The 13,127-nt window shown below is 44.2% G+C and overlaps 1 protein-coding gene across 1 annotated transcript in view; it reads left to right on the forward strand.

Annotated features, from left to right (window-relative positions):
* Positions 1 to 13,127, forward strand: part of NIPAL2 (NIPA like domain containing 2) — a 61,399-nt gene that overhangs the window by 19,748 nt on the left and 28,524 nt on the right. Inside the window, exon 4 of the mRNA XM_070392059.1 lies at positions 11,192 to 11,251. Coding sequence (XP_070248160.1) covers positions 11,192 to 11,251 — 60 coding nt within the window. The remainder of the gene's footprint in view (positions 1 to 11,191; positions 11,252 to 13,127) is intronic.

Raw genomic sequence — 13,127 nt, forward strand, 5'->3', positions numbered from 1 at the left:
GTCAGAAATGTAGGGCCCTTGTCGCAGATCCTCAGTGAAGCTGCCGTGAAACTGCTCATTGCGGCATGACTTGCTCGAGGCTCTCATTAACCACAGGAAATGTAAGGGGTCTCGCCTTTCCCTCACTGCCCTGTCCACCCCAAGTCCCCTGTGGGGCCTGCCTGCCTACCTCAAACTCTGAGTCCACCGCCTTGACCGATGGGCTTTGCTTAATGCTTCTCACCGTTTTGTGTCTGTGATCTTAGCCCCAATTAATGGTTCACATTTAGAGCATTTTAAGCAACTTCCCTCTCTGCCCATTGAAAACGATTCAAAGAAGTAAATGATGGCCAAAAACACAAATCATTTTCTGCTTTACAATCTTTGCAAATAATAATATATTCTCAGAAGTAATATCCCCACAGCACTCCTGAGCTGAATTTAGGTTATGATGAAGTGTCGTGGGTGGGATAGGGACTACTGTGATGGAGAATTTTCCCCAGAACAACCCCGACCACCCTGAGATTCTTTATAAAGATTATGGAAACTGGAGAGAATTTGAAGTGAAGGGGAAAGTATTTTTCACGCAGACGTATCTTGTGGCTGTGTTTATAGGTAAGGCACTAGAGTGTCCACACTTCTTTGCTAGAACTTTTCCCCCTTATTATTCCTTGGGAGCCTCAACAGAGAAATCAAATCTCCCTTTGAATTAAGAAAAAAGGATAGTGTCTGTTGCAATGTTGCATGGAGGTTGCATCTTCTGTTCTGGCCTCTTTTTCTTCCGCTGCTTTATAAATTTTTTAAAAGAAATTAGAATCTAGGACACTGTAGACAGTTTAGCTCTGAAGTCCAAGCGAAGGGTACCTTCTGCCCTCTTCCTCCGGCCGGTCTGCTCCTTCCAGTCCTCTGTGCTCCTTGACCCCATGTGCAGTCTCACCACACACGGGTGTGCATGTGTCGGACCTGCTGCTCTGTCTTAGTCATCATAGCTCCTGCTCCCTCTGTACACTGCACTCGAGCAGGGTTTTTGTTTTTGTTTTAACACTCCGGTGTGGGGTGAATTTCCCGCCAAAATATAAGATGGCGCGGGCAATTATTTAGGTTTCCCGCGCAAAATCAGGGATTTTTATGATACCTATTACCCCAATGGGTATGAAACGGTTCGCATACGCAGGTAGGTATCTTTGTGAACGGCAAACAAACAAATATTTGGTAATACGCAGTTACAATCGGCCCGAGTTTACACGTTTCCCGCACTCCACCACAAATCTATATGAACCGAGTTAAGACGGCTCCCGCGGAGTACGCGCAATTCACGCGAGCCGACTTAACTCGTTTCCCCCACTCCAAGTGTTAATTAGGGCTAGTATGGAAGAAGCACTATGGTCAGCATTACGGATATTTCCATTTGCACTCTCTCCACGTTCCCGCCTCAAACCATCTTCATTTCTGTCCTTTCTGGCCCTCTGTGACCGGCTGGTCCCCGCTGACATGCTCACCCTGAGACAGCGTTTCACAAGGAGACTTTTGCCGGTGCTTCCGAGGGTGTTCTAAGGGACAAAGAATTCCCCAATCAAGCACTTTTCTGAAATACTTGGCTTCCAGTTACTCAGGTGTCGTCCATGTGGGGTTCCGGGGCCTGGGGTGGTCCAGGCGCAGGGTCAGTCTTTCAGAGGCAGAGGCAATGGGCCAGGTTTCCCAAACCTGACAATCACAAGATGCTTTTCTACGAAGCTTCTCTACAAACAACAGTTCTGCTGAGGACCCTCGGGGACTTCTGAAGGCAATGGTCCCAGCAGTCCCTGCATTGGGACCCAGCCGGGATAGACGACTAGCCCGAGCGGGCAGTGGGGTTGGATGACGGGAAACAGGCCTGGTGAGTAGGCAGATCGGAGTGGCCAGGCCTGGGTCCTGCTTTTTGAGAGAGAGAGAGTCGGAGCCCTGGTATCCTTGTGCCACCTTGTGCTTTTCCCCTACTTTTCTCACTAAAGGCCTTTGTCAGTGAAGAATAGGTCCCAACGCGTGTTCTTCGGAGAGGCTGGTGATACCAGCAGTGCGGTTAATTTTAGACTTGTGTTTGATTTTCCATAATTAAGAAAGCTTAATGGGTAGTTTTTTCACTTTTATCTAGCGCTTCGGCTGGATGCTTCCCCAATAAGCCAGGGCAGTAGAATGGTCAGGAGCACAAGCTCTCGGGCCACACTGAGGCTCAAATCTCAGTCTGCCCCTGGAGAGCCCTGTGACCTTGGGCAAGGTGTTTAAACCGGTTCATGCCTCGATTTCTAATCTGTAAAATGGGAGTAAAAAGAGTGCTCACCCCAGTCAGAGAAAGACAAGTATACGTGATCTTGCTCATAGGTGGAATCTGATGAACAAAATAAACTGATAAAGAAAGTAGATCCAGAGACATGGAAGCAAGGAACAGACTGTGGAACCTCAGAGGGAAGGTGGGGGTGGGTGGGTGGGGAGGGATTAACCAAAGGATTTACATGCATCTATACATAATCCAGGGGCACAGACAGTAGTGTGGTGAAGGCCTGGTGGGGGCGTGGTGCTTGTGTGGAGGAAGTTAATGGGGGGAGAAGAAGGGGGCGATCTGTAATACTTTCAACAATAAAGATAATTGTTCTTAAAAAAGAAAAAGAGTGCTTACCTCAGACGTGGTCACAGGAGGAATTGGGTAACACCCTGAGAACAGAACTAGCTGAGCAGTGAGTACGGTGTCTGCCTCAGCGACAGCACTGGCTCTCACTGCTGTGCCTCCTCCTACATAGAAACGAAGCTCCCAGTCCCCAAAGGTGGCCAATGGTTACATTTTCTAAAGTGGATGAACCAGTTCAAGAAAAGCTTTTCGTTCTTACCCACGCAGTGGTTAACTTTCAGGGAGCTAGAAGTCGGATCTTCCCGGCTCCTCTGTTGGGCCATTAAGCAGTAATTACCCTTGGACTCCTCCCCACATTCCCTACCAAAACAAGTTGGAAATGCTGGGATTTCCAGATAACCTACCACGACAAAATGCACCTAGAAACCAGACCCAGGAGTTTGATAGAGGACAAGTGGTAACAGCCTGAGATGTGTGTGCAACTCTGTCTACTTGCTACTCTCACTTGGCAGCACTTTCTTCGCTCGCTGACTAACTTCACAGAGGCTGAAGGGCGGAATTTTTCAGGTCTAACTGCAATTTAAGAATGTGTTTTCTCTCCGGCTGGTGTGGCTCAGTGGTTGAGTGTCAACCTATGAACCAGGAGGTCACGGTTCAGTTCCCGGTCAGGGTTTGGGCTCGATCCCCAATAGGGGGCATGCAGGAGGCTGCCCATCAATGATTCTCTCTCATCATTGATGTTTCTACCTCTCTCTCCTTCTCCCTTCCTCTCTGAAATCAATAAAAATATATATTTAAAAAAAAATTGCTTCTGAAGAACTATTTACTATACCAAAAACTTAGTAAAAAGAAGTAAGCTGGATATCTGTAGAACTTGTACTAAAATTTTAAACTTCTGCTTTACTGCCTGTCCCAGGTACACCCTCCTCCTCAGCAGGCCTTTCCTGGCTCCCAGACTAAATTCAGCAGGCGTGGTCTCTGCTCAGTGCCTTTTTGTGAGTTAGCAAAAGGCAGCCTTTCTCGTGGTACTTTGTCTGCAAATTGGAATACGTTGATTTTATTGAAGCAGGACACTCTGGTGCCACCTGTCAGAAAGTTGTCCTGGGAAAGACACAAACCAACAGAATCTGAGATGTGGGTGGTGCCTCCTCAGCTGCAGTGTCTGTGCTCTGCACAACCTGCTCAGCGGCCCCGACCAGTCCTGACCTTGCCCTTCCCCTTTGGCAGGTCTCATCATGCTCTCAGTGACTTGTTTAATGTCCGTCCTGGCCGTTCAACCGAGAGACCCAGGAGACTGTGGCTGTGCATGTCTGGTTGCCTGCCGTTGGCTCTTTCTAGGAGAGGGGCCCAGGGAAATCACACAGTATAGCCTCGGGGAATTGGTTTGAAACTGAATTGTGATAAAACGAGGATAGGACGTTCCGATCTAGGGTGTTGGAACAGAAAAGAACATGTGTTTCAAAGATTTCCATTCCTGACGAAGCACAATGGTTAAACATTTCATTGCAAGGGACTTGTGAATACTCGCTCTTGTAAATGCACAAAGGCTTATAAGACTGTCCTGTGGGGGTTGAGTTGGATTATTTGTGCATTGACAAAGGGTTTTCTTCGTGTAACATTTTCCTTTTTTCATCCCCATGCCTGTGATCTATGCATTGAGAGATGATTTAAAATCATTAAGCCCTATCTGGTTTGGCTCAGTGGATAGAGCATCAGCCTGTGGACTGAAGGGTCCCGGGTTTGATTCTGGTCAAGGGCTAATGCCCAGGTTGCGGGCTCGATCCCCAGTAGGGGGGTGTGCAGGAGGCAGCCAATCAATGATTCTCTCTCATCATTGATGTTTCTATCTCTCTCTCCCTCTCCCTTCCTCTCTGAAATCAATAAAAATATAAAAAAATAAAATCATTATGTCAGCAACAATCCAAAGAGTTGAAGCCACATAGAGTGAAGAAGATTCAGGGCAGCGCTTGCTCAGTATAAAATTCACCAGGGGTGGCACGGGAGCGGGCCACGAAGGGAGCTTGCTGCAGGGGCAGGAGGGTGGAACAGATGGAACATGAGGGACATTCTCCAGTTTTGTGCCTCCGAGTATATTTTTTGGAAGTAATTAGAAAAGAGTCCAGAGGAGATATCATCTTTCTCCAATTAAACCCGGGCAGTCCTTTAGAAATAGCGGAAGGTAGGGAACTAACATTGAATGTGCGTCCTCTGTGCCAGGTACCATCTGAGCCACATGCGCTTATTTTCCTTAATTATTTCCCAGCTGAATAGAAATGAGTAATAAGTAGGTTAAATTTGAGGTGAATTATACGAGATCAAACACTTGGAATATTAAATGGAACGATAAAAATTAATAGCAGCTCAGTCTCCTTGGCCCTGGGATAATTTCCTAAGAGAAGGAGTCACCCTCAGCGTGGCTAATTTGGATTAAATCTGGAGAAGAGAGTGAGACATATGACTGATAAGTCTTTTCCGTCTCTAATTTCCCCCAACATGCTGGCTTTTGCTCAACATGAAATGCAGGATGTGGAATATATGTTGTTTCGTGTATTTCTGTTGTGCTGTTAGGAAGCTCTACACTGAAACATGTCTGTGATCCATTAGATGATGGGCATAGCGTAGCCAGACGCCCAGGCGAGGCCTTTTGGAGTTCCAGAGAAGTCATCTCAAGCAGAAAGTTGGGTCTCCAAGATTTTTATTAGAAACAAATGAAAGGAAGCATAAACAGACCAATGAGTGAGTGACATCGCGTTCCACAGACCTAGATCCTGCGCGTGTCCCAGCGCTGGGAGCCCTGTGTTTGGTGCCAGCCCGTGAACTCGCCGGAGCTCCAGACCTCACAGCTGCCTGTGACAGTGGCGCTTCGCATGCATGTTTATCTTCATGTTGGACATGTGCAAAGATAAGATACCCCTTTTCTCAGTGACCTGCTGTGCTGTCTGCTTCAGCACATGGTCCCCAAAACAGCCTAAGTAACATCCTATATAATAAAAGCCTAATATGCTAAGTGTCTGGTCGTCTGGTCATCCCTTCAACCAATCAAAGCGTAATATGCTAGTGATATGCTAAGGCCGCTCAACTGCTCACTGTGATGTGCACTGACCACCAGGAGGCAGTCAACCAGTCAACCAGTCGCTGTGATGTGCACTGACCACCCGAGAGCAGACGCTCTGACCAGCAGGTTAGCTTGCTGCTGGGGTCAGGCCAATCGGGACTGAGCAAGACGGGTCAGACACGTCCCTGGAACCCTCCTGCGGTCCCTCCCTGGCTGACCAACCTCCCACGTCCCTCATCGGCCCTGATTGTGCACCGGTGGGGTCTCTCGGCCTGACCTGCGCCCTCCCGCAATCCAGGACCCCTTGGGGGATGTCGGAGAGCTGGTTTCAGCCCGATCCTGCAGGCCAGGCTGAGGGACCCCACTTGTGCACAAATTCATACACCGGGCCTCTAGTGTGTGGAATAAAGCTCTGAGGTTCTCACCTTTCGTCTGTCCGCTCGTGCACTCAGCTGAAAGCATTCCAAAAACCTAAAAACTGTATCTGAAATGTCTCTTCCGTCCATCCTTATTATTTGAGAACCCCACAGTGTATTTCTAGAGAAACTGCTATTGTTGAAGTAATGCACATTTAAATTTATAATACAGAGTTCATCTTTCCAGTGATAGCATTTTTATTGTTTTGGAGTCTCTTCAAGTTTAATCACTATGTGTGTCAAGAAAAAAAATGTAGAAAAGAAGGGATTATTGCTCTTAATCCAGGTACATTTCCTCATTTGAAATTATGCGAATAACCTATGAATTATCCTTCTATTATCTTCAATAAATGACAATAGCAATTTTTTTAGTACGATGAATTACTTATTCACTTTTATTCCTACCATTAGGGATGGTAGGCTAACTTTTCTCTCTGTAAAGAAACATCTGTCAATGTGTCCTCAGATCTTCAAATCCTGACTCCACGGGGTATGTTGTAACTGACATGTAATTCTACAACTAACAGGGAATGATCATTGTGGAGCAGCCAGTGCCTCGTACGATTAGACTAGACTGGGCCTGTGAGCACGCTCCATGTGTGCACGTGCTCGACGCTGGGCTGTGACTGACACGAAAGTGCTTTGCGGTTTGCTTTTACCCGTACAATACAGCTGCCCCGCTAAGTGGTCAGAAACCACAAGCCAGATATTTACATGCGAGGATCTGTTTGTGGCATTATTATGTAAGTCTGTTCTTTTCATGTCATGGGTTACTTTGTTTTTTCATAAAAGAAGAGTTTTCTTTACTACTTTGCCTTCTGCTTTCCTATATTATAAACATATACCCTGAGTTCTCTTCAGATCGTAGACACGAAACGATAACTCGAATGTCCAGGAAATGGAAATTGAGGACTAGGGCAGTGCTCACACACTGGTGGTGGCCTGCCGACCAGCCCTGGCCTCGGCTGTGTTTTGTTTGGCTCCAACAATGCTTATAAGAATACAAATTATTTCCCCATGTTTAGAAACTGGACCATGACACACACGAACTGGATTTTTGTCCAGAAGAATCAGATTTGGTAGCAGGGGACTCGCAGTGCGCGGGGGCTGAGTGATGGCTGCCACCTGTCACTGACTGTGTAGTCCGCGTCGCCACAGCCCACTCCATTCCTCTCCAGAGGATTAGCTAAATGGCCACTGTCGGCATTTGCGTTCGTGACCTGAATGGGTTTTTTCTTTCCAATTGAATCAAATAAGAATATCATATCATAATTACATGTAGGTAACGTGTAATTGTTTTTATTCTTAAGTTTTGGATTAAATTTGTCTTTTTAGAAGTGGTCATAAAAGGGTAAAAAATGAGAAGTACATGTGAACAAAATCTTTTTTTTTATTCTTTACTGATTAAGGTATTACATATGTCTTCTTTCCTCCCCCTATCAGTTTATATATGTTGTTCATTATATTCCACAAATGAGTGAGATCATGTGATATTTATCTTTCTCCGACTGGCTTATTTCACTTAGCATGATGCTCTCCAGGTCACCCATTGCCCCCCACCCCTCTTCCCCACCAGCACATGCCCTCACCCCCTAGTGTCTGTGTCCATTGGTTAGGTTTATATGCATGCATGCAAGCCCTTTGGTTGATCTCTATCCCCTTCCCTCACCTTCCCCTGCCTTCCCTCTGAGGTTTGATGGTCTGTTTGATACTTCTCTGTCTCTGGATCTATTTTTTTAAAATATATTTTTATTGATTTCAGAGAGGAAGGGAGAGGGAGAGAGAAATAGAAACATCAATGATGAGAGAGAATCATTGATCACTGCCTCCTGCACACCCATTACTGGGGATCAAGCCCACAACCAGGCATGTGCTCTTGACCGAAATCGAACCTGGGACCCTTCAGTTTGCAGGCCAGTGCTCTATCCACTGAGCCACACCAGCTAGGGCTGGATCTATTTTTGTTCATGGGTTTATGTTGTTCATTGTATTCCACAAGTGAGTGAGATCATGTGATATTTATCTTTCTCTGACTGGCTTATTTCGCTTAGCATAATGCCCTCCAGGTCCATCCCTGCTGTTGCGAATGGTAGGTGTTCCTTCTTTTTCACAACAGTGTAGTATTCCATTGTGTACCTAGATCAGGGGTCCTCAAACTTTTTAAACAGGGGACCAGTTCACTGTCCCTCAGACCGTTGGAGGGCTGGACTATAGTTTAAAAAAAAACTATGAACAAATTCCTATGCACACTGCACATATCTTATTTTGAAGTAAAAAAACAAAACGGGAACAAATACAATATTTGTATTTGCATATGGCCCGCAGGCCGTAGTTTGAGGACCCCTGACCTAGATGTACCACAGTTTTTTAATCCACTCGGATTAAAATCTTTTTTAAATAGCCATACTTTAACACATTTAAATAGTTATTGAATTTTCTCCTGTGCTATTAAATCTTTAATTAAAAAAATTATTATTTGGAGAGGTAGGTAATTTAAGTAAAATGTACACAGATAATTCAGTGTTGAATTAGGAGTGCCATTTACCTATCACTCTACAGACCCAGAAATCAAAAATGATTTTTAGGTAAAAATCTACCCTGGGGTTTAATTGCTATCTTATAGAAATGTTACCAAACTCAAGGGGTTTGCCACTTGGGATGTTCTTATTCAAGAACAAGACACGGTTGCCATTAGTTTTATTCTGGCAGCAAGTAAAACTCACATCCAAAGCTCTGCCTTCCAAAGGGAGGCTTAGCCATTGCTATGTACACTGTTTGGTTGATTGCCTGTCAATTTCTTCTTTGCCGTTGGCTCAACTTATCTAGTTGTGGTTCTGGTCAAGCTCATCCCATTGCATCTGCATCTGCAAAATACTGTGTATTTTTTAACATCTAGCAAGAGTAGCATTAAGAACCCCCAAGACCTTGAGACCCTTGTCCTGTGTAACAGAAAACTGATGCCTAACTTCTGGTCCTTAGTAGCTATCATAGAAGAAATACAAATCAAGTTAGTACAACCTATCTGAACTCTCATGCACCAAATTAATGTATGCTTGTTGGTTTCTTCCTCTCACTGTGGCCTGCTACGGATCTTAGAGCACCAACTCTTGGCCACATGAAGCTAAGTAACTCTTCCATAGTAACAGCCAGGTTTTAGAACAAGTCTAAGTGATGTCAGAGAGGAGGTGAATGAAGAACAAATAGAGGGTTTGTTCCTCAGCATACCAGGAAGTATTAGAGAGCTCAGTACCAGGACACATCCCTCTACCTGGGGCTGGAACGGTCCCCCACATCTAGACTTGGTTCAGCTGCACCCACCAGAATCTTGCTTGGCCTTTACCTGTTTACACCTGGAAATCCCAATCAGAATGCCCATGTGTAAGTGGGCATTTGTCAGCCTTGACCAGAAAGCATCTGCATTCCAATTGCCAACCTGAGTGACGCTTAACGGCTGAAGAGAGAATAGATGACTCATCAATAGGAGTCAGTCCATTGTAACAGTTGCTAAGATTCTTCGTGGCCATGAAGCTCTATGGTCGAGGCCAAGTGACTATATGACTAAACTTCCCCATGGAGCACTATTTGAGCCAGAGAAAATACTTTAGTTTTGTTTGTTTTTTTGTCCTTTCCCCTATGGATAATATTCCTGCTATCTTTTCCCCTAATGATTCCTACATAACCACTTCATATGCTGCTTTTCACCTTCTTTAATGTGTTATGTTCATTTGTAGTCCAATGTCTATCTCTGGAGTCACAGTGTGACACGGTGCAATGAATTTAACCCCAGAGTCTATGCACACTCAAGTAGACCTGTGTCTGTGAGTGATCTGTGGAGACTAGTGGCCGGTAGCGTTCTCTGTGTAGCCCCACGTCCTACGAAAGCCAGAATGAACCTCTGCCCATATATGCGTGTAGTCCAAAATGTACCCAACAGTGTGCGTGCTCAGAGGTACCTATACCCAGCACAAATCTGTTTCATTTACAAGTTTGTTCTGTTGTAATGCTTTTGATCTCGACATTTTTTTCTGTTGAATATTGGATTTTACTAGAGGAATAAAAGTGTAATAGGTTTTTCCCCCTTTCTAAGTGTCCATTGCACAGTGGTCATGGTTATCGCCACAACTAGACAGGGTTGAGTTTGACAGATCTCTGATTGCCAGTGTATACGGGAGCACTTTTAGTTTATTTTTTCCTCATCTTAAACATTTACTACTCTACTTGGAAGTCATGTGATTAGCTGTTGTTCCGATACTGTTTTTGCTCAGCCCTGCTCTCATTTTAACAATGTTTTTCAGGGTAAATGAGTTACAAGTAAATGCATCTTAATAGAATGTTCCTCTTACTGCTTTCTTTGCTAGATAAATAAAACTTAAAATCTTTTTATTCTCTTATGTAAAAATTTTATAGAAAATCTCATGTTCTCTTAAAACAGAAAAATGAGTATATAAGTTGCATCAGACATAATTTTCTTTTCAGAAAGTAAAAATAGCATGTTTATGTTTCATAAAACTCTGATAACTACTTCACAGCAATTTATATGATTTGACGCATTAGCGTAGTTCAAGCTTATTGTTACCAATCATATCCTTTTTGCGTTTTGCAGCTTTAACAGGCCCAGTAGCCTGTTGGATGTGTAGTGTGAGGGGGGCAGCCAGGCGGAGTCTTAGGATTCTGGTGCTCGACAGAGGCATCATAGGAGTGAGGATTAGAGGAGGAGGTGATGGGAAATAATGAGTTTCCATTTGGGATAGAAAGTTAAGACTTCCTTCTTTGCACCCTTCCTTTCTTTCCTTCCCTTCTGTCTCTTTCTGCCTTTCCATAGCAACACTGGTTTCTCCCTCCCTCCCTTCCTCCCTTCCTTCTTCCCTTCCTTTCCATTCACTCATTCAGTTATTAAGCCCTCACTGTCCATGGGGCACCATCCCAATCATGGTCCCAGGGCCATTGTGAGCCAGGCTACTTTCCGTGTATCCTGAACCATGAGCAGGAAAGAAGTTACTTTACAGCCACAGCCGCTGGTTCTCTGACCAGGACACAGCCAGCCAGCTTAGGACACGAACTGCTTAACTCCTTTCAAATGCCATTGCGTAATACATGTTTTTATGTTGGAAACACCACTAACGGTCATTGTCTTTCTAGGCAGTGCCTTTATTTCTGCTATGTTTCTGAAAGAAAATTTGAGAGCCTCCGATGTTCTAGGTAAGTAATTCTTCAATTCATGTCATTACAGCACTGCTTGATCAGGAAGTAAATAATGCTATCCATAAAAAATATGTGCTTTGGAAACTGGGAACAAATTACCGAAATGATATCATCTTGGAGGTGCCGTTTGCTCTTCCATGGGAAATACTTCCATCTTCATTGCACCCACTCCCCATACTATTGACCACAGCAAATATTATTTTATAGTATTGTGATTATGAATTTTATGAAATTTTTACGAGCATAATAAAATCCAGTAAATTTTATTTCAAAGGATGTATTTTGTTAGACTGTCCCATGAAAGTATACATGAAAAAGGAAAAACACTCCCTGGCCAGTGTTGTTAAGTGATTAGATGTTGGCCCTCGGACCAGGAGGGTCACAAATTCCATTCCTGGTCAAGGGCACGTTCCTGTGTTGCAGGTTCAATCCCTGGCCCTGGTCAGACCATGTGCGGGAGGCAACCCATCCATGTGTCTCTCTCACATCAATGTTTCTCTCTCTCTCCCCCTCCCCTCTCTTCTTTCCTTCCACTCTCTCTAAAAATCAATGGAAAAATATCCTTGGGTGAGGATTAACAAAACAAAAAAAAAAGAAAACCACACACACAAATTAGATGTGCCAGTAGCTACCTGGTTTGCAGTTGGCTCTCTCCAAACATAACATAGAACATTGCCCTTTTATAAAATGTTATTGAGAAAGACAGCTGTTGGTGGGAAATGACAGTAGCCTGCCTGGTGTAAGACAGATTTGTTATTAGCAAAGCCATCATCTATTGATTCTATCTTCTACCTCTTGTTGGAAATGTCATTGGTGAGAAGACTTTGGAGATTCCTGTTTCCTTCCTTGACAAACTCCTGTCTGAATTGCTGCTGGCGTATGATAATGAATATGATCCTTTAGGTGCTTGAAATGAAGCAATGTCCACTCGCTTCCGAGGAGATCACGTTTGCTTTTAGAATGTGAGCGTTAGCCGGGACACCAGCGTTGCTATGTTGAGCCTTATCTGTCTCTGATCGTGTTTCCCGGGAGCGAGTGTTGGGACAGTGCTGGCACTGTTTCTCTTCCTCCTTCCTTGGATTCTGCTTCTAGAGTTTGTAGTCAACATTGTCACAATTTTCATGGTTAAAGTGTTTTCCCAAATGCTATTCATACGTGAACTGCATCTCGTCACCTATATTCTTTTTCTATATTTTTAAAATAGATGATGGTTTGTGCAGTCATTTGGGGGAGTTGTCTGGAATCAGAAATAAGAATGAGCCATGCCCGCGTTTTATAAGTTAAAAACCTTAGGTCCTACATCATCTTTCTCAGTTATGTAATGTCTTCAGGAAACTTTAAATCGTTTTACCTAAAATATGCCATCGTTTGTCATTAGTGGTCGATTAATGTTTGAATTAATCTAAGATATTTGATGAAGCGATACAGACGGATGTAAAGGGAAACTTGCCTAGTTATCGTGAACATTCGTGGTAAAAAGATGACTAATTAAGACAGAATCTCTGCCCTCAAACAATACAGTTGAACGTTTTTAAAAGCAGAAAATAATACGTATCATTAAGGCCTTAAGCTTTAGTTTAGAACAGGGTTTCTCAACCTCAGCACTGCTGATGTTTTAGGCTGGATACCCCCTCTTTGTAGGGGGCTGTCTTGTGCCCTCGTAGGATATGTAGCAACATCCCTACTGGCCTTTACACAGTGGATGCCCATAGCACCCTCTGCACCAGTTATGACAACCAAAAATGACTTCAAACATTGCCACATGTTCCCGGACGGGGGAGAGGGGAGTAAAATCGCCTCCAGTTGAGAACCACTGGTTTAGGGTAAAGAGAGATTACTCTAACTGGGAAGCTCAGAGAGAACTTTTGACAGC

The sequence above is a fragment of the Myotis yumanensis genome, unplaced genomic scaffold, assembly GCF_028538775.1.
Source record: "Myotis yumanensis isolate MYYU_CA2020_CCGP unplaced genomic scaffold, mMyoYum1.0.hap1 SCAF_15, whole genome shotgun sequence".
NCBI classification, from domain to species: Eukaryota; Metazoa; Chordata; class Mammalia; order Chiroptera; family Vespertilionidae; genus Myotis; species Myotis yumanensis.